Consider the following 21959-nt stretch of genomic DNA (forward strand, 5'->3'; position numbering starts at 1 on the left):
CTGAAATGGTGTGCCCGGCAGATTTCATCCTTGGCATTCAGTGATTTCTTGGTGCTGGAGGAAGAGCTGCCACGTGCCTGACCTAAGGAGTTAGCTGGAGCCTCGCAGGGCTACGTGCAGGCCAGCATGTGCACCATGTAGGTAGAAAGGCTGTTTTGGTGGTGACAGGCTAGAACCGCTTTCTCTGTCCTTGGATTAGGTACGGACCAGATTTTCCAGTCCAGGACCAGCTTTGGAAACACTGCAAGGCCACAAGGATCCTCTCATCTCACCCTGTGGTTTTGTTTATTTCAGGGACTACTGTCGACCTTTTTGGAAAACCTGTTGTTGAAAGACAAGATGAGTATAAAAATGAAACTGAGCCCAACAACAGTGGCCTCAGAACCAGCCTCTCCAACAAAGAGTGAAGGGAAGGAGATGGAGGTCGCTCCAGAACTGGGCAGCCCGACTTTGCATGGCGAGAACATAGGACTCCTTGAAAGAGGTCTTAAAACAATGCTAAGTATCCGGAAATCCAAGCGAAACCTGAAGAAAGAGAAAGAACAGGAAGGCACTGGCACTTTGAGGAAAAAAAGACTTTCTTTTCTGTCCTCCAAGAGCAATGAAGAGAACAAAACCACGGTCCCTAATGATTTGGAGGAGGTTGTTGATACAATAGAAACGGAGCCCATTGAAGGAAAGCCTCTTTCAGGTAAGAAGCAAAATATATGTAACCTTCAAGAAACTTAGACTTTGCAACCTTGGGCCCTACAGAGATGCTCAAGAAAGAGGTACCCCATTATGGGGTAGGGATAACTATTTCCCCTTGCACAAACTCATCGGGGCAGGTCACCTGCAGCCTGCACTGTGCTGTGATAACCTTACCAACCACCTTTGTAGGATCAGTGCACCGACCCGGTGGTTCACGTGTCAGTGGCCATAGCACACACCACACATATCAGTCACCAATCTGCCGAGCACGGTTTGGGAACTGCTTGTCTGACAGCATCTACAAGCACAGTGTGGGCTCTTCCTACACTGTTGCCTGCGTTGCACTTTTGGATAATTTCTGCTCGGCAGCTCTCAGACTGATGATCCCCAGCCTGCACTCGATTGGTTTCTACAAGGCTTTGATAAATAGTCCCATTAAGTAAAGTCCTAAAATAAAATATTTGGATGAGAGGCACATGTGGCTGGCAATGAGAAATGCAGTGAGTCAGCCACATTCGCAGACCCCAGTTTTTTCACTCTTGCTGAATGCAGAGCAATTCAGAAACAAGTGTTATTGTTGGTTAGTCCAGTTAGGGCTGGGAGGAAAGGCTCCTTCCTCCGTGGTGGGAAAAAAGGTGGTTTGGATATGGTCTGGGCTGGCACCTCCACCTTGGTTCTCAATCTTACAGCCTTGCAAGGGGACTTCCACAGAGGTTTTTGCTCCCTTATGCTGACTTTCCATCTATTCTCACAACTGTGGTGCTGCAAGTATGTGCTTGGTTTGTTTTCCCCAGGCTGGTTTCTCTTACACATTTTGTCAGCATTATATAGAGAGGTCTTGGTCAAATTTTAATTCCCCAAGTGTGGATAGACTGCAATGACTTTTATCTTTTGCACTGTTCTCTTCCACATTTCCAAGGCAGAAATACAACAGCACTTCCAGGAGATGGACTGAGGTGGGTCAACGCAGTTTGACCTTTCCTCAGCTTAAATTTCTAGAAATAAATTCTTGTCCCACTGCATCAGATGCCATGGGTATCAGCAAGAAGAACTGAAGCTGTCTCACTGCTATAGCGTTCTCTGCAGTGCTATGGAGTTATTTACTGCTATGCTCTGATACACTGTGAGGCTGGTGAGCTGGATCTGAGCCCATGCCATAAGCTGCGCCAGTCTGTTCCCAAAGGGTCACAGAGGAGGTGTTACAGGAAATGTTACCCAGCTAAAACCCTTTTCAAGTCCTGCAATCCACAAGTTGAGGAATTGCACAAATAAGACCCGTCCTGTGCCCAATAACTCATGATTAGCCTGGACTGGAACAGCTCTGTCAGAAGCGCATCCCATCCTGAGATAAATATGGCAAGTGATGGAGACTCCACCATGTGCACCATTAAGCTGCATAATGGTTAATTGCCTTTCAATTGTCTTCCTCCAATTACCAGCTGGCTGATCTTGTATTGCTAAATTAAAGATCCATTTAGCACCCAACATCACCTCCCTGAATAATTATCCTAGATGGTGATTAAATGGTGTTTTCTCACTTTGATAAACAGAACAAAATGTATTCCTCTAGTTTCTCTCTGCAAGAACTTGTGCAAACACAGGTTTTATATTAATTTATATAGAAGAGACTAAGTTAATTGGCACAATCTTCCTTCCGAGTCCAGAAGCTGCTGCAGCTCCATACAGGCACTCAAAGCTCCATGTACTGTAGGCAGCAGTTGGGTTATTCAGCATGTTCTGTCTTCATGCAGATAGCTCCACACTGTGCAGGTTATTTGGTGCATTTGGTGTAAAATCTGTGTGCAGAAAAGCCCTGGAGCATAAATCATGGATTAAGAGCCAGTCCTTCATCTCTTCTGTGAGTGCTCTTCAGTTTCTCCATCTCACTTTATAAGTGTGCACAGCAAAAGCAGTGGCCACACATGCCTAAATAACAGCCTTTCCCTCCTCCTCTCTAAAATTTGCCTTGTGTCCAATATCTCAGTGGGATCTCCTGTGCAGAGCACCTGCTACGATTTTGGAGGTGGTGGAGGCTTCCCAAGGCCTCTCAGCAGTGCTCTTGGGTCTCCCCAGCCCACGGCCAGCACCCCTTGCATTGCTGGCAGATAGGTCGTGGCTCTTGCTCCGTCAAGGTTTTGAAAAATAAATGGAAAACCCAAAAGCCCTCAGGCACTTTGGGGGAAACAGTATTTGATGTTTTTCCTCCAGCCTCAGCCAACACCAGCCAGCACTGGTGGCAGCTTCCAAAAGCCAAAGAGATGTGGAAAAGCCAGGTGAGACCTGAGCTGCAGGAGGACATACCCACATGTTGGGGTGCCCCTCTCAATGCACACAGCCTCCCCAGGCAGCCAGGGACAGCAGTGCTCACCTCCAGGGAAAAAAATGCTGCTGGTGGGAGGCGGAGGAGGCCTATCCCTGGCCAGGTTCCCCCTGCACCTCTCCAGGAGGGCGATCTCCACATACCAGGTGTACTCTGCTGTTTCTCATCTCCTCCTGCTGGCTCCCCTGGAGCTGCATTGGTGCCACTCCTCGGGCTTCCTAGGGCACAGACTGCTTTTCTGTTCCCACCTCTCCCTCTTCCTTCTTTCCAGGCCCTCCCACAGCCCCTTTATGCCATGCTCACTGCTACTCCAGGCAAGGATGTGCCTGGGCAGCATCCCAGTGACCCTTCTCCCTCTCTGCTCTGAGGGTTATTGCAGGTTTCAAAAACCACAGAGCTGAGATTGTGGCTTCTGGCCCTCTGATCCCACTTTTTTTTGAGTGGCTGAAGACCACAGGTATTGATAGAATATCTAAATGTCTGGAAAGGGTAAGGGGCATCTCTCAGAAGCTGTCTGCTGTGTAATGCACAGTCTGGAAAAGGCAGTGAGCCACAGATGGGCCGGTCTCTGGCTTGTTACCTCAGTCCCTGTGTCTCAGGGAGTCCTCGCAATGCAAATCATGAGCGACAAGCTCTGCAGGATGTGTTAGCATTTCGCTCAGCTCTCAGAAATGCAGGAGGCAGTTTAGCCGTGATGTCAGTCGGGGATGTCTCTCAGGAAAACCTAAATATTGTGGGAGACACAAAATCAGGACAGGAGGGGAGCCCGGGGTTAGCCCAAGGTTAGATCTTAACTGGGATATTCCCAAAATATCAGGAGCTTCCCCCACGACAGGGCCTTGATATGCTGGGAAACAAGGGTGCCTCTGCTAGCAGCATTGCTGGGAGGTCATATCAAGAACTGTCCCCGCTGCCAGTCCCACTTTGGCTCCAAATCAGCAGAGGGGCAGAGCCCGAGGCGGTCTTACACAACCCGAGATCACAGTGCCCCCTGTGCAGCCTCGTTAGCCACTGCTTGGGGTTCTCCTGCAGGGCTATGATCCATTTTTTTGGCGTTTCCCGTGTCTGAAAACAGTGTTTTAGAGATATGGCCCTGACTGTGCAGTCTCTGCGAAGTGATTCTTTCCTCTCAAGGAGCCCCACATGCACCGCTGGGATCTGGTTACCCAGAGCAGTCCTGCATGTGTTCCTAGGGGATATCCCGTTCTGCTAGTCACCTGCCCATCACCTAACACCTGCCTTTCCTGACCCTTTTCCCTCTTCTTTCTGCAGTAATGGAGATAAACGAACTCATTCAGAAGCAGAAACTTCTGGAAGCATTTGCAAACATCAAGTACATGGAAGACGAGACGATAGCCGAGCGGGATGCAGACAAATACAAGGACAACCCCCAGGAGTTTGTGAGGAAAACCAAGGACGTGGATTTGCTTTACAACTCCATCAAGGACATGATCCAGTCCATCGTGGTGGGAACGCTGGAGCATCCCACCGTTGAGGAGGCCACGTTGTCCTCACTGGTGACTCTAATTGCCCGTGAGGAGGCCGCGCACCCCAACACGGGCAGTGCTCCGGGGTCGGACTTGCTCGGCTCCCCCAGAAGGTGGAGGGAGGAGTGGAGGGAAGCTATCAACGAGAGCGCCAGAAAGAGAGTCCTGAGGGTACCCCTGGCCTCGAAGGAAGAAGAGAGTTCCTGGCTTGACATCCACTTGTGTTTCCTCCAGAAACACCTGAGTGAAGACTTGCTGAAGATCAAGCTGTCGGTAAAAAAGTGCTACCCAGAGGAGTACCAGGTGTGTGACATCTACGTGGAGGCTTTCCACAAGGCCATCGCCTCGCACTTGCAGGATCTCTCCCAGCGGGTGCTGGAGTTCAATGAGCTTTACTCCTTGCTGGACTGGGTGGCCAACACCTACCGCAGGTAAGCTGCTGCCGTCACCTCCCCAGAGAGCAGCAGGGCAGCGGGGATGCTTCAAACCCACGTAGCTGCTTTCAGTTCCCCGAGCAAGCAGAGAGATAATCGCTTACACAGTAGAAGCAGATAACTGATCTACCAAAGGCGGGGACAAAGGTTTGTGGATAAAATGCTCGCTGCTTTTCGCAGAGCTCAGTTTCCCTGAGCAGGAAGCTCCCCCTTGCAGCTCTGATAAACCTCCTCCCTTTCTGGAAATGTTTTGCCACGTCCAGCAGCTGCTCAGTGACTTTTCCAGGCACAGGGAGGGACCTGTGGGGGAGCTCTGCCTTCTTCCTGTTTAATTAAAAGCGTGATGCATTTGGAAGCAATCCACTTCACCCCTGTGCTCAGGGGTCATGTTCATCTTGAGGAGGTGCCAAGATATCAGCGTGGGGAATTAGATACATGCAAACAAAGGCCGTGGCTCAGATGTGTCTGCTATTTGAATGGGAGGTCCATGATTTTGGGACCTCTTAAAGGTCTCTGTACTTCAGTGGTGACTAAACTATTCCAGGAGCTGCGTAGACACATCAAACACCATCCTTATGGCACCCTGGATTTATGGGATAAAGGCAGGAATACTTTACAAGAGCAGTAAAAGCTGTGCTGTTGGGCACTGCCTCCTTTTAAAGCCGGAGGAGATATCTAGGACAGGTACCCACAAAAGGTCATGGCATTGCATGCCCTCAGTTGCTCACTGGCACAGATCTCAGCCCATCACCCCAGCCTCAAAGAGTCACTGAGTAAAACCCAACAGGAACACACAGCGTGGTGGGGAGGAGGAGAGAGAGGCACCATCCACAGGAGACAAGTCTGTTAATAACTTCCTAAGTGCAGCCATGTCGGAGCAAAGTCGTGTTATTTGCTCCTAAAACCCCATTTATGATGTGTGACCCCTTCAGCAGCAGGGCACTGGCTGAGCAGCACTATGGCAGGATCACTATGGGAACAACCCCTGCAGGAGTGGGGGGAAGAAAAGAGCATCAGCAGCCAGGTTCTGCACCCCAGAAAAGTGCCCTCCTCGTATTTTTCCATCTTGCTGTGAAAAGGCTTGTTGAGAGCTTGCAGCAGTTTTGGGTACTGCTTGCAATCACCTTGCTGTGTTGGATGGCTTCAATTTCAGTTTCTCATGCTAAAAGAACACCATCCTCTTTCGGGGCCCATCCCAAAACAGGATAAATTGCCTGGCCCAAGCCCGTTATTGTTAGAATTCAAACAAATGGAAAAAAAAAAGAAGGCTATGGGAACCCTTTTTGGTGGTCAGGCAAGTAAGCAGGCAGTGTATAGGGCACTGCCTTTGCAGCTCTCTTTTTTGCTAACCAGACTTCTTGCAATTTATGCCCCACGTTAATTGAATTCCTGAATATTTTCTTCTTTCTCCCCACATTCACCACAGTGAAAGATGCAAAGCCCCTGTGGTCTTCTGGAAGGTTGCAGGGGCAGCACTTGTGGCTGTAGGGACTCGTAGCAGGCTCCTTGCCATGCAGGCAGGAAGGCAGGCACTGCCTCCTGCTCATCAGCTGGCCCTGCTGACGCCAAACCAGATGAAAGCAAGCGGCCGAGCCACGTGCCAGCTGGGCACACTTTGCACTCAGAAACCAGAGCTCAATGTCCACCCACCACCACCTTACAGGGAGGACACGTGATGCTGAGATTGCCCACGTCCCAGGCATGTGAGGGCTTTCCAGAGGCTGCCCTTTGCCACCAGCCCTGCTCTGCCATCTCCCCTTGGTTTGGGTCACAGAGGGGGAAAAATGATGGGCTGGTGTCTGCTGTGATGGGACCCCGGGGACATCAGCCACAGCATACAGCACGCTGCTGCAGGAATCACCCCGAAAGGCACTGCACAAGCTCATAGTCAAATGAATCAGCTTCATGTTGTTTATTTTAAAAAAAGTAAATTCTCATAGCACTGTTCGTGTCCAAACAACTCAGAAGTCTCATGATTTCTAAGGTGGGCTGGAACCTTAGATCATTTTGATTTTGAATAATTAGGATTTTGAACGGTGAGGAAAGATTTTCTTGTTAAAGCTTGAAAACAAGCATCACAATTTAAGCTCTAAGTATATTTCTCACGGCTTAATAATTACGCAGCTCATGCCCCATGAATATTCCATCGGTTTACTCACGCTCTGAGGCAGCGTCATTTGTTCATTTAATCTTTCCAGTGAACTCTTTCTTGGTCACCCTGATCTCAAACCAGAAGTTAAGACAGAAAACCTGTCCCTGCTGCTCACACCGGCGGACTGGGACAGGCTGAAAAATGACTACATCACCTCTGTGAAGGTAAGGTTTGAGACCTTGTCCTCACGGGCCTCTCAGGAGGACCGTGTATGTTGTGTCCTGGCAGCACCACACAGAGAAACCTTTAATCAAAAGCAGAAAAAGTCCTTGAGACCAATGCTGGGACCAAAGCAGACCACCTAAATGTTAGGGCAGAGCCTGGATGATGGCAGGCATGCAGGTCCAATGTGACGGTACCGGACCCACACTGCAAGTTCATGGCTGTGCTTCATCAGATAAAAATCATTGCAAAGCCAGAGATAAATGAATACTAGCTGCTGCTTTTACAGCCTGTGAGCTCCCCCAGCACTGCTGAACCACAAGGGGTGCTACAGGCAACTCTGGGCACCTTGCACCAGGAGATGTCCCTATGCTCCAGCACCTTCTCAGAAGCTCCCTGGTGGGCTCAGACATTTTCTTGCAAACCATTCCTGAAATGGTTTTCATTCCAGAAATTTCTCCAGGTGAGCTCAAGGTACCCAGATAAATTAGATCAATATTGTTCCACGGTGCTGGCAAGGACTGTTTCATTTCACCAGCAACAGCACCGAGTTATCAGCCAGGGCTGACCACTTAAAAAAGCACCGTGTAGCCAGAAAGGACCGGGCTGATCGTTCGTCCTGACCTTGTGCACAGCACATGCTGGAGGAGGACTTTGCAACGAGCAGTAAAACAGCTGACTGAGCTGCAGCTATGGCAGGCAGTCTGTGTTTGGCCAAGAAAATACCGCTGCCCTAAGTAAATGATCTGGAGGATCACATACCTTTCCTGCGGAGGGATAGCACGCATTTCCCTGCCAGGGGAGCTGTTGCCCCTCAGTTTGGAAGTACCCCGTGCCCGGGGTTTTTCTTCCCTGTTTTTCCAGAGCAGATTGACAGGATCTGGAGCAAGACCTTTGACTCCACTTATCTTTTTGCCCTGCACATGTGCATCTCACGTGTGCCAGTTAAGCACAACGTCATTATGCCAGCTCTGCACTTACAGCTTTGGATGAGAAAAGGTGCTGGGGGCCCTCGTTTGCTTCCTGCAAAAGCAGGCATGGGGGGAAAGAGGGAGGGAGAAGCCCTGGATGAGCACAGGCTCGGGACAGCCTTGCACCATGTCGGTCCCCTCCGTCACCACTGCCCTGGTAGGGGACAGGGTCCTGTGAGCCCTCGGCTCTGCCCATCCCCACATCCCCACCGGCTGCTTCACCCATGCTTGGCTTTATCTCCTGAGCTGCGTGCTTCCTTCCTACGTTTAACACTTAGGGGAAAATCAAGAGCTATTTCGGAAACATCCTGAGACTGGAGGTGACGGAGAAGTGGGAGAAGGAGGTTCACCCAGAGGTGGAGGACAACCTGTACCACTCCTCGCTCTCCTTCGACATACAAACGGTACTTGGCGAGCTCGGGCAGGGCTCTGGGTGCACTGAGGCTCCCGGGGAACAGAGCCAGTGCCCCCCGGCACTGCCTCCTGCCGTAACGTGTGCGAGTCACGCGCCCGCAGAACACATTGCAGCCGAAAACGCCACTTATTACAGCTCCTAGCTCTACGGCTTGCCTCCTAGCTGCAAATTAAACCCGCTGTCAATTGTGTCAGCAGCATAATAGGCAGCTGATTTGAAAGTTCTTAAACCTCTTTGATTGGGAAGAAGAAAAGAGGGGGCAAAGGAAGGCGGAAAGAAAAGGGTTGGTAGAAAAGCCCCTGCACTGAAAGGGCGACTTTGTCCCGGGGCCGCGGCAGCCGTGCAGGGGCTGTAGGCAGTGACAGCCACTCCAATTTAAACAGCACGAAAAAACAAAAGCTCCTGCTAGCGTTAGGGACCACGGGGTAATAAATCCAGGAGGGGCTGGGATTCATTCTCCTTGCTTTTCAAAGGGTTGAGTCATTTCAATTAAATAATACCTTAAAATAAAGAGAGAGAGTGAAAGAGAAAGAACGAAAGCCAGCAAGAAAATGAAAGACTTTTGCCTGTTGCCGTGACTCATTTCCACAGCAGACTGATGCACGCTGTTAGGTCACCAGGAAGGCAGCTTGGAGCTGGGTCAGAGGGAGAAAAATGCTCAGAAAGCACCCGAGCAGGGCCACAGCCCAGCTCCAGAGAGGCAGGAGAGCTGTTTCAAGGGGGATTAGGAAGGGCTGGAGCAGCGAGCGGGCACGGCCTGGCTCCCCTGGGTGCTGTGCTGGGGTTTGGTCCCTGCTGCAACCCCCCCGAAAGGATCCAGGCGGCACTGGGGAGCTGCAGCCTGCACACAAAAAAGTTTGTGCCTCTCGGCCCATTATGGATTATTATTTTTGAAACTACCAAGGGATAATGAAAACCGCCTGGCACCAAGTCAGCTGCTTTCCCCTCTCTTAGGCTGGCTGTTAACATTTTTATTAATCAAAGCTGCACGAGATCCTTGCAAGGGATGTCCCTTCCGTGCCTGTGCCATTCATTGGAACTTCTTCTTGCCCTTTTCTAGATCATTGGGGAGCACATGAAGATTTCTGGAGCCATCAGCAAAAGCCTGAAAGCAAAAACACTGGAGCTGTGCCTGGCAGAATTGCACGAATTCATACCAAGGTCATCACCTCTCTGGGCAGTGCATTCCTTTCAAATGAGTACCAGATTGGTAAAAAATAATAATAATAATAATAAAGGTCCATGCACTGGGCCAAATGCTGGCACAGAGCAGGCATGGGCCCGTTCCTAGGAGAAATAGAGATCACAATAAGCCCAGTAATGGGCAAGCTGCAAAACAACTGGGAGGGGAGTCATAAACAGACCAAGATGGGACTCTTGTGAGTCCCAAAATCTGAGGCCAGAGCTTCAGCCTGGAAAGGGAGCATGGTCCCACCTACCCAGGACCCTTGCCACATTGGACATGAGTGTAATCCCCAAGTTATGGCCCTGGGGATGCTCCCAGGGAAGGTTTTGTCTGGCAGATGAAGCCACACCATCCCCTTGGCACAGCTATGGGGTAGAGACGGGGTGTTTTGGGGAGGGCTGCAGCCGCTCACCGGAGCGGAGAAGAAAGGACGTTCAGCATGAATCAACTCCAAGCGAGCCTAAAAATAATTCTGCATTAACCTTTGGAGTTTCACACCTCCGGCAGGCGCTGAGTGGGTAGTTTGCTAATAGACGCTTTGCCGGAGCGCGTGTGGGGGAGACCGAGCGCTGCCTGCTTCAATCGTGAACCTGGGGCATGGCAAGTTTTCAAAATATGCTAAAGGCAAGGCTTCCCCTTTTAAACCCTCATTGCCCAGCCATCTCAACTTGTCTCTGGTACCTTGACTGAGCAGGGCAGTTCAAACCAGCTGTTTGGCTTTGAAGTCTGCCTGCTTTTTTAGAAGAAACGCAGTGCTTACTGACGTTCCTTTCCTTTTCTTTATTTTTTTTTTTCTTTTTAACAAAATTGATGTAAAGTGCAAGCTGGGGCAGCAAAGGCTCCCAGATGAAAGGGTCACTAAAACCGAAGCTTTTCCTTAAACAAATGCAAGCAGCAAGTGCTAAGGCTGCTCCGAGCAGGTTGCATTGGACTGCCAAAGAAACGGAGCCGTGGTGAACCCACACTAATCCTGCCCCAGCCCCCTGCACGTTGTGGGCACCTGGCTGTGGACCAGCTGCCAAAGCCCTAACAGCTGTGGGATGCAGAAAGCAGATCCCCAGCACAGCGTGCTGAGATTAAAGGGGGGCAATGCAGGCGTGCTGCCTCGTTCATGTTCAGCTCATGTTGGAAAGGATGCTCAGGAGGGCAAAATTTACGCAGCCCCAAAGGGGTGGGGCAGATTGGCCTGCATATCCCAGATGCAGATAACCCCTCAGAGTGAGGAAAAGTCAGGAATTTCACCCAGGAGCTCTCATGTGCAGAGATCCTTGGAATCACTCCAAATCTGCACTGCTTACACATTCAGGCAAGCGTACCCCAAACCAGTAATTATCTGCTATGTATTCCCCTCTCCTGCACTCGCATGTTAAGACAACCGAACAAAAAATGTCCACATACACAGAGGAGAGAGATGGGGCCAGCAAGGAGCGTGTGCTGACAGCCCGTGCACACCCAGCACACGCACTCCTCGCCTGGCTCAGCCCCGTTCCCCGAGGATAACATCCCTTGTGTGTCTCCTGCAGGTTCGGGGAGGAGTTCATGGAGTGGAACGCAGCCCGCGACAGCCCCGTGTTCGTGCCCTACTTCGCTGCCTACACCAACAGCTTCCACCACCTGGTGTAAGTCCTCCATCCCCCCATCATGTAGCCAGGGCATCATAGGGTGATGAAGGACCAAGCGATGCCACCAGGGGATGGGGTCAGCAGAAAAGGGTGTCCTTGGGGTACCACAGGGATGAACTGGAGCTACAGCAGGGGTGCAGGCGGATCAGGGGGACGTGCCCACATCTTGGCTAAGAGCAGGGCAGAGCCCCTGTGTCAGCCTCGGGGTGCCGCAGCTTTATGGCCTGGCTGTCCGGCCCCATCAGCACAGGGTGCGGCGCCTCTCGCCCTTGCTTCACCTCACGGGGGGGATGTTCCCTAAGAGATGCAGGCACAGCTCCTTCGGGCGTGGAGGCAGAGCAGGGATTCCCGATGCTTGCCTGTTCGGCTCAGTTTCAGCATTTTATCCTCAGAGGAGGATGTCGGGGGGACAGATTGGGTTTGATTTTTTTTATATTCTTGAGTTTAGCAGCTTAGCCCCAGCAAGGCACCCTGAGGCTGGAGGAGCCCCCCGGCTGCCCGCAGTACGGCCGGCCGGCTCCAGGCGGCGCCCAGCCTCCAGCCCTACCTCCCCCGGCCCCTGGAATGGGATGGGATGGGATGGGATGGGATGGGATGGGATGGGATGGGATGGGATGGGATGGGATGGGATGGGATGGGAGATGTGGTGTCCGGGGCCGGCAGGTGACGGGCTGGCTTCATGCCTGCATCAGGGGCAGTGCGGGTGAGGAGACACCAGGTTGTAGGGAGGATATAAAATTCAGGGACTCAGCACCAGCACAGCTTCAGTGACAGAGCTGAGCACCGCCCTGGGGAGAGGGGTTTGCTGTTAAGTTTTTTTGTAGTCAGCTTTTCAGCTGGGAGAGGGCCAGGCCATTTCTCTGCAGGGTGGGAACAGATTTGAGTGTCTGAACATCCCTCGTCTGCGCGGTGCTTCCCGGTGAAATGCTCTCTCATCATCAGCTTTTCCTTTTCCTCAGGAAAGGTGATACAGGGTAGGGGTTTCCCGATAAAGCTCTTCTATATCTGTTTCTCAAAACCCAAAGCTTCATGGAAAAGCATTAGTGGAAGTGGCACCGGGAAGGACCCCTGGAAACACAAGCTCCAGCCTGAGCCGTGTGTGCCCCAGCACAGCAGGAACCGGGGCACAAATGCTCAGCCTCTGGGTCCTCAGAGAAGGGGGCTCCCATCCCCTCAGTTTGGCTGGTTTTCCATGCAAACTCCTGCATGGAAGGACCCAATGAAGAGGATCGTGAGCAGTTTGTCAGGGCCGCCTCAGTTCCCATGGACCATGTTACCGCAGGGCAACGATGTAAAGTGATGAGAAAGGCAAGGCCTCACCGTGAACCTAGAGCCAACACATATCATTGCAGATCTCATTTACCTCTCAGAACTTGTGCCTTCTTCCTCATTAGACACCATGAAACCTCCCAGAACGACACGCTTTCCCTCAAAACCTCCACAGGTTTCGCCCCCCGTAATTCCCCGTCCCAGCCCCTGCAGTCACGGCATGGGCTGAGTCAGCCTGGCCCTGCACGGGGAGCTCGGCCGCTCTGCCACCAGGACCCTTGGTGCTTGCTCAGGTAGCTGGAGATCATTTATCAGAAGTGTTGCTCAAGTGAAAGGGAAAAGGCCCGAGCAATGGCTCAGCATGTTTGAACGACTTTCATCTGATGAGGAAACAGGCGATTTTCAAGTACAGTTCCCCATTTGTGATTAATTTTCAGATTGTGCAAAAAGATACATTATTCTGACCCATTAAGTGTTTCCAAGAGGAAGTGCAGGAGTTACGAAAGTTACAAAAAAATGCCGAAGATGCTGATCTGATTAAAAGGCTTAAGGCAATGTAATGGGTTATACTTTAATACTGAAGTCCTGGTGTTTCTCATTCTCTTTAGGTCAGGCTTGGAAACAGTGTTTAAAGTCAACACTGAGGAACTGCAAAAGATCTTGGCTTCTCTGACAAAGAACTTCAGAAACATGTTTCTAAATAAATTGAGAACAAAAACACAGGTAAGAGGATCTCAGCCCCACTATTCCCCCTACATAAGGAGTATGTGCGGAAGCTGAGGGCCTTTGCCCTTTCCTTGTCTGTCCAACTGGACCTCATTGTGCAGCAAACGATGCTAGGGTCTCTCCAAAATGTGTCGTGCCTGACTTGTACAAATCCTGCTTTATCCAGAGTAACCCTTCCAGTACCCTGGGAGCTTTTCATTATGACCATATATATTTGTTCAGTACAAGAGCAACCAAAAGAAAAGGGTGTTCAGTGGCTTTCAGCTTTTGGGGCAAAGCAGAGTGGGAACTTCACCCATAGTAGAGCACCGGGGAAGTCAGCTGGGCAACACCAATGGGGCATCTTTCCTTCTATCAAGACATCTGGATTTGTCAGGACTTTAGATTTGTTATCATGTTCTGTTATCAGCCTCTGCCTATAAGCTCTATCATGGCCTCTTCAGACAGGCCAGGCTATTTTCTGGCTGGGGTGATTTTTCCAGTCAGTTTCCATGGTGAAGAAAAAGATAATTCTTTCACCGTCAAGATGATGGAGCTCTGGTTTCTGCTGCTCTGGGCTAACTTGTGTTAAGAGGCCTAAAAGGCAAGGTGCTGCAATGCAGTTTGTGCCTGCCGCGTGCTATAGATGGGGCTTTCTGCTCTCAGCTAGGCAGGGGTCCGCTGGCTCTAGCTGGAATAACAAGAGAGATTGGGGAAATTAAGCCTTTAGTGCCACCACTCCCCACTCATCTTAATTCACTTTCCAAAACACCAAGCGTAACTTTCAGAAACCAAGGCAGTCACACATCAAGAGCCATCCTCTGACTGCAGATAAGCCTGTCTGGCCAAGGGGACTTTCCAGTGACTGCAGGGTTTATGTCGGAGCCCTAGGGACAGGCAAGGAAGGAGACAAGCCAAGACATTGAGCAAGAGAGCTGAATTGCTGTGAGAACTGAGAGTGCCAGGGCACTTCTGAGCAGCCTTTCAGCAGGCTGGGAGCACAGCAGGAGGGCACGAGTTGGGAAATAATTGGGAAGGAGAGTGCCAGCAGGAGGTCTGAAGACAGAGATCCTGAGAGCTAAGTGGAGAAAAGTACAAAGGGGATATGCCAGGGAAGGGGTATTTTGAACTTGGCCCACTGGAGACTTTCCGGATGCCACCAGAAGCCCCTAGCAGCCGTGGCTCACTGTGGAGGCACGTTAACTCTGGGGCAAGGGCATCATCGTGCATCAGCTAATCTGAATATTCCTGGTAACGTCAGGAAGCTGATGTTTTCTTTCAGCCACTCCTCAAGAAAATCCTGACCAAGGACTGGATTTTGGCAACGGAAAAGCCGGACTCACTGGCTGCAGCGGTCTCGCAGTTCTCCAAGCACCTGCAGCACACAAGGCAGCCCCTGGGGCAGGTACAGGCTCATACCACACCGGGCACAGTGATGCTGGGGGGTCCTGATTTCTCTTGCAGGCTGTGGTCCAACCTGCAGCCTTCTTCCCAGCAGCAGGGGCTGCTTAGAGCTGTGGGAACTGCTGATACGGGGCATTTTGGCGATCAACGTTCATGTGAGAATGTGCAATATCTTTCCTTTCTATGGTTTAAATATGGGAACTGATTTTTTTAAAGAGGAACAAAAAACATTGGTGAATATTAGCACTGAGCACTGTAACTCCATGGCTTATATGCCTTCATATGTTCCTTTCACATCTATGTGGTTGTGAAATGGATGTAACAACAGCTCTGTGTTTAAAATCTACAAGCATCATCCAAAACTACTTTTAAAACCATCCAAAATATCTCTCATTGCTACAGAGGAGCCAAATTACCAACACGTAATCATACTCTTTTATAGTGAAGAGTATTTCCATGGCATTCCCATGGGCACTGCCTTAGCTTTCAGCCAAGGGCAGGGCTGTGAACATCTTCTGTATCCCCTCAGCTGCTGCTGAAAGACCCGAAGGTTCCCCTGCCCTCTCTCATTGCCATGACCTTGCACAGAAACCACAGAAAAAAAAAACAAAACATGAGGTTTGGTTTTCTTTAAACAGGAGCTTCTACGTCATGTTCATAAGTACGTGGTGAGGGAATACATTGTGCAAGTGATCAAACCCAGGAGGAAGATGAACAGGGAGACACGGCAGCAAGTTAGCGAAAGGATGAGCCAGGAAGCCAAAATCCTTAATAAAGTGTTCATTGACCAGGTACGTCAGCTCTCTCCTGGCATCCCCTGCCTGCCCCTTTCTCAGAGGCACCATGTCCCTGCTTGCCCCCAGGCAACCAAGACACCAAGACATCAAGCTCTCATGGAGGGCAAGCCCCACGAAATGTAAAAGAGCTTAAACCAGAGCAAACAAGGTGGTCGCTGCAGGTCAGCACTGTGGACTTCCATCCTGGAGGTGACTCCGAGCTTAGCTCACAGATCTCAAAGCTTTGCACAGGCTGGTCCTTGTGCTGTGGGACCAGACTCATTCTGTGGCACCTTGTTCGTGTTCCCTTGGCCATGGGGTGCCACTTGTGTAGCTCGTTGGGGTGACACCAGTGAGAGTCCATCGCAGCACAGCCTGCATACAGGAGAGTGATGGGGAGAAGTTTGTGGCTCTTTGCAAGGTTTGTGGCTAGGCAACATCAGGCTGGGATTTTTGGGGAAGCCAAAGTTGAATTTATTGGGTTTTGCAGAAAGTCAAGTGTCTGGGGCTGTTAAATCCCACTGGGGTGGTTTTCTGGCCAAGGTAGGTCCCTCTCAGTGGTGACAAAGGCGTTCTCACCCATGTCCCCTTGCATCTCCTTACTTACAGGGCTCTGACTCCGACTGGCTCCTTCCTGCCTTACATCACATTGCCAATATCATTGGGGAGAAGAAAAAAGACAGGATCAAGGAGCACGTCAAGGAACTGAGCCAGGATTACCCAGACATCAGGTAGGAGAAATGGTAGCAGCCAGAGATGCATGCAGCAGCCAAGAGCCGGGCTCCATCCCAAATAGTGGCTGCTCACCCCGTACCTCGGCCAAGCTCCTCAGCATCTCTCTCCTGCTGTAGAACTAATTAGAAACCAAGCTGCCAGCAAAAGGGAGAGTCAGATATTATTTTTCTTTCTGGTGGCTGTATCCCTTCTCTTTTTTCCCCTGTCTGATAGATCTTATAATACACACAAGTTCCCTCAGCACCTTTTCATTTTACCACCCCAAATTAATTTTGCTGCACTCTAAAATCTCCAGGTTGCTTTTGGCAGCATTTGTGCAGCTCGCCAATTTGCTGCAAATGGTTTGTCTCCTGTTCCCAGACCTCCAAGTGATCTAGACATTGACACAGTTCATCTGCAGGTCCTGAAAAGGGCTCAACGCAACCACTAACTTTTGGAATAAACTGCAAATTCTTTCTTTTGTACTTTCCATTTGCTGTTCCAAAGCAGCATCTGCAAAATGTAATACTTCTGGAAAAGATAACAAACTCACTAGCACTGTGCATGGATGGGCAGCGGCATATCAGAAGTTACCTCCTCTTCCACAGCTCTTTTAGCAGCCATTGAGAAGGATTATTATAGCTAGAAAGAAAATCCATTTCAACAGAGTCATTTCAGAAAAAGAGCCAAAGTGCTTGCACTGGGTTACGCCATTCCTGATGGATAATGTTTACGCAATCATTTTAAACCATAAATTTAACAGATTGCTCAAAACACTGAAGTGGACCCTCAAATATTCAGAAAAAAAAAAAAAAAAAAGACATTACATTTATTTCACTCTCCCCAAAACTGAGGGTCAACATTTTTCACAGATAGATTCAACCTGAATGGATCAGGTATGCCTTGAGCTTATCTGAGTGGGGATATTCAGGGAGAGGACTTGAAATAGAAACCAAGTAATTTCCTTGGTGAGCACACCTGTTCTACAAAGAGATGCCTTAATGCTGGTGGCCCGAGTATGCTGATGGAGGAGGCAGTGCCTGTTCTGGGAAGGATGGGAAGGTAAATGAGGGCTGGTCAGAATTAGCTATTTGAAAATAACTTTCCTGGTGGAAAAGCCATTTACAGGCTTGTGATTTGTGGTACTTTTTCATCATTAGCTTTAGAGCCATGACAGGTTTTAAGGCTCGTCCTCTTGGTTGATTTATTTCCTGGCTTTCCGTTATTGAGCAATAATATTTGTAACAATTAAATTTGGAAAACTGGGCAGAACCAGCCTGACCTTCCTGTTTGTGCCTTTGTTAATTCTTCCCCTGAGCTCTTGAAAAGGTTTCTGATTCCGTGTGTACTGAGCTTACTGGAACAGGGTATGTTTCCAGACTCACTTTCCTAGCTGTAATCTAATTAATGCTTGTCAGCTTCCTAAATATTAGCACTTCTATTGCTTAACTCAAAATAATGATTAAATAAAAGGTCTGCAGCCTCCTGGGAATGCTTTCAAAAGACGTCACGTGTGGGAGGAGACAGAGGAGGAAATTCCCCTGAGCACCAGAGGATGCAGACCTCATCCTGAGGGTCCTGCTGGCACCGTGCTTGGTCCCCCGGCAGGGTGAGGGGACACCTCCTCGGCACTTTGCCATGGCACAGTGGTCACTGGACTCTGAGGTGGCTTTGTGCTCAGGGCTGAGAGTCTTTGCTTGGTTTCTGCAGGAAGGAGCACATCCTGGCTATCCTCATGCTGCGGGGCCTGGGGTACACCAGGAGAGCGGCGATTTTTCGGCAGAGCTTTCACCGCGCGCCTGAGTGCCCCGACAGCAGGGGTGAAAACACGCTCTTTGATGAAATCGACGTGTCGGCAGTCATCAGCTGCTTCTGAAACATGGCCAGCACAGCAGCTAGCATCCTCCCTTCTCCTATGCTGCGTCTCCAGCAAGATCCTGAAGCTGCTATCCCTCCTTGCTCTGCAAACGCAATGTTTGAACCGCTGTTGGAAAAGTGCCCTGGGTTCAGAAACCAAAGGCCATGGATGCTCCAAGAACCTGACCTCCTGCAAGGGCAGCACTGTCCACCCCACACTCAATATACGGATATTACTGTTAAGAGATTTGTCTGGTCCAAGTTTGGGTCTCTTTTTGGAGAAGAGGAGAGAACCAAAAGGAGTTCACACAGGGCTATATTAAGGCTTGGCCTGCATGACGCCTAATTACACAGCAGCACGAGAGCAGCAGCCTCCTTCGTAATTAGTGTCCCTGAGCAACCCAGGAGCAGGGCTCGGGCAGGGATGTGGTAGCACCCAAACCTTACATCCTGCCCTGTGAACAAGCTGCCCACGCTGGCGTGACGTGAGGTGGGTGACGTTGTGACCTGACACCACACACCTCAGCCTGCCCGAGGAGCACAGCCTTGGAGGGTGACCAGGCCCTGAGGGCTGAGACACGCAGTGCGTGGAGCACTGAGCTCCAGGATGGGCCCCGTGGTGTTTCGGCAGATTCTCCTCACTGCAAATCTTGTGTTGGACCCAAGACACATTCATGCCATCACTCCCTCCCTGTGTGGGCAAACATGTCCAGATCAGACATGCTATGTGGAGCAAGGCTGTGAGTCCTCCTTGCCCCGGGGTAAAAAGGGCCACCCTGTCCTTAGCCTGTTTTCTTGCAGGTTCAAATGTATTTTATCAAATCTGGTACAATCTGACTGCGGTATGAACTTCACGTGAGGTGGACAGGAACAGTGCTACAGACAGGATCCTTCCTGGCATGGACCAGCATCACCCCTCTGAGCAGGGTGCACCGACACCGATTTATTCTGCGAAGGACTCAAAGCATTACACGCAGTGTCTGCAGGGTAGAATGAAAGAAACAGCCAGAAGCCTACAGCCATACAAATCTGATTTCATTTAATCCAATTTGTCCTTTAGGTTGCCTTCTGCAGGACTTAATCCAAGACTCTGTACGGAGACATGTTTACGATCTATCAATTAATGTGATAAATGTGGACAGGGCATAGCCTTGAGCACTAATTTGTCTGCTGCAGACACTGGGAGATTAGATCACCAGTGCTGAACCTCTTTCTTTCCCCTTGCTCCTGAATCAACTTCAGCCCATGCGAGCAGCAGGCCTGGTAACAAGCCAAGAATGTGCTCTGATGGGTAAGAGGGTAAGAGATTCAGAGTGCACCTTTAATTGCAATCATCCCTTGAAAGAAAAAAATAATAATAATAATAGTACAAGGCAGACTTGCTAACTTTGCAGGAAAGATGAGGTGTTTTTCTAAAGATGGCTTTGAAAATTGGGTATTAATTGTGGGTCTGAGGCAGGAAGTCCTGGGAGGAAGTTTCTGCCCTTCATCATTTTTTTTACATAGCTCATGATGATTCCTGCAAATCCTCAGCTTTGGGACTCTGTTTTTGCTATGGAGGAGGAGAACTGGTACATCATTTGTAGAAGTGATATATCATATCCTGGAAGATATGCAGAGCCCTTCTGTTGACAAGTGTCATCTGTCCATAGCTTCAGAGAAAATCTTCCTGGCAGGAGAGAGCCAGGGAAGAAAGCCCTTTGCAGAGGACATCTAGAGATGTTTTGTCCATCAGAAATTTCCCTCTGTCCTGTGTGCCTCTCTGGTCCAAGCACCTCTGGGTCAAGACAGCTGGGGCACAGAAACGTTCTCAAGGGCATTGGGTGTACACAAGATTTTCAACCTTCTTATTTTACTGGAGGTCTTTCCACAAAGCTATTGCATTTCTCAGAAGCCAGCTGCTGGCCCTGGGATTAGCTCAGGAACTCGCTTCTCATTTTCTAATAAAGGCAAGTTGCAACCCTGAAGTCTCAGAGGAAAGCCAGGCACTGTGACCTGCACTTTGTCACTGCCTTTCCTGGGACACTTCTCATGAGCAAGCCGCCGGAGCACAGCCTGCTTCCTGCATGCATTAAACCTGCCAAAGGCTAAACCTGTTGGGGTGAGCCCATGGTTTGGTTTGGTTTGGTTCTGCCCTGTCCCCAAGAGCCATGCAAAAGGAGCGGGAGCTGCTGGGTAGACAGGGGGTGATATCCAGGCAGGAGGATGCTTGGTCTGGTCTACACTTTCTGAAATAAGCTGCTGCTATCCAACCCTGTTCTGCAAAGCATCCCTTTTTCATTAGGACCATATTTCACATTCCAATAAAACAGAAGAAAGGCCTCCTGGAGCTTTTATTACGAAATACATTGCTCTTGTATGAAAATGCCGAGGAGCTCAGTTGTTACCCTGCTCACTCCCTCTGTTTGTGGTTGCCCTGTGTTTTCCCCATCAGTTCTCTCCTCACCCCAGTAGGCAGCTGCATTCCCTGCCCCAGGAGACATGGCTCGCTCCAGCCCTGCATGTGCCCAAAGTGAAAAAGTCTTCCTCAAAAGCATCAGAAGAGACAATCTCTGTCCAGGTTTAGCTTCTCAGGATCTCATGCAGCATTTCAGGCAGAGATCTGGCACACTCACAGCCCTGTGTGGGTGGTGACAAATATTTTTGTTTGGGAGCTCTTTTGTAATACTGTTTGTTTCTGGTTTGGGGTGAAAAGCAGTGCCTTCAGTCCTCTCTGTCCTGGGCACCAGAGCCAGCAGCCAGGGTGGCCATCAGGCTGTGGCTTGTCACAGGCCAGCCTCTGCAAGGCCAGGCTGGGAAAGTACGGCTCCTGCCAAGCAAGGAGGGAATAAACCAAGATAACACGGTGAAAGGCAACGCCTCAACATATTCCAGCAATGCCCTTCGGTGCAGCAGTACTGTGATGTTTAGCTCCCTGCAGCGTGGTGGTGCCTTTTGGCAAGGAGCTCAGCTGGGTTAATATATTCAGGATGAGCACTAAGAGGTGGATTGCCCCTCCACATGCAGGGAAATGGGACCCAACACCTCCCAGCAAGCATGACTGGGAAGAAAGTCACTTATCTCAGGGGTAAGTGAAAAGTAAAGTTGTATAAGTTTTAGACTTAATGACTTTGGAAATTCTGTATCTCAGTTCTCCAAAGCACTGGTGTTTGGCAAATATTTATCTTGTGTGTTTTGCAAATTTCTCCAGGAAATCTTGTTATGGATGGATTCACTGCTGCTAAGCCAGTCACTTGGGTCCCCCGTACTGGTGTGACTAACCACACGGTCTGAGCAGGCTCAGCAGCACCCTGCTCAGTACCACTGTGCACTTCCATCCCTCAGGACATTTTCAGGCAATGCTGCTAACGATGACACAAAATTAGCACTGGGGCTGGCCCACCTCTCCCCCCAAAAGTACCAGAAATCAGTCAGATTGCTGTAGCATTTAAAGTACGAGACAGTATTGGGAAAAAGTCAAGACTGATGTAAACCAATGTGTGGTAAAAATGAGTTATGTTTTAAGGAATGACAAAAATTCATAAAGAAAAAAATCCTCTAATCCTATGGCCACATGACTGTGACTACTTGCCGAAGGATACTGAACAAACGTGAACTTTGATGCCCTGTATTAAACTCTATTGAAGAGAGCACTGCAAGTACCCTCTGATAGGCTTCCAGTGCAGCACTGGATGTTTATATTCATAAATTCATGTGAATTCATTCAAATGTGCTATCTCAGAAAATGAATTAAAAGAACAAAAGCAGGAAACCCCCAGAAAAAAATAAAAAAATCCGGTGTAGTATTTCACCACC

The 21959-nt window shown here is 49.8% G+C and overlaps 1 protein-coding gene across 1 annotated transcript; it reads left to right on the forward strand.

The window, feature by feature from the left end:
• Positions 1-351: 351 nt before the first annotated feature.
• On the forward strand, positions 352-18183 carry EXOC3L4 (exocyst complex component 3 like 4; the record flags this gene model as incomplete). Its single annotated transcript, XM_084287648.1, has 11 exons — positions 352-691; positions 4283-4928; positions 7130-7247; positions 8495-8620; positions 9692-9792; positions 11341-11436; positions 13317-13431; positions 14696-14818; positions 15456-15608; positions 16203-16324; positions 18018-18183. 11 exons carry the CDS (start codon positions 352-354, stop codon positions 18181-18183), a joined length of 2106 nt encoding a protein of 701 aa, XP_084143774.1.
• Positions 18184-21959: the final 3776 nt, after the last annotated feature.

Source organism: Netta rufina (assembly GCF_964035555.1).
Source record: "Netta rufina genome assembly, chromosome: 5".
Lineage (NCBI taxonomy): Eukaryota > Metazoa > Chordata > Aves > Anseriformes > Anatidae > Netta > Netta rufina.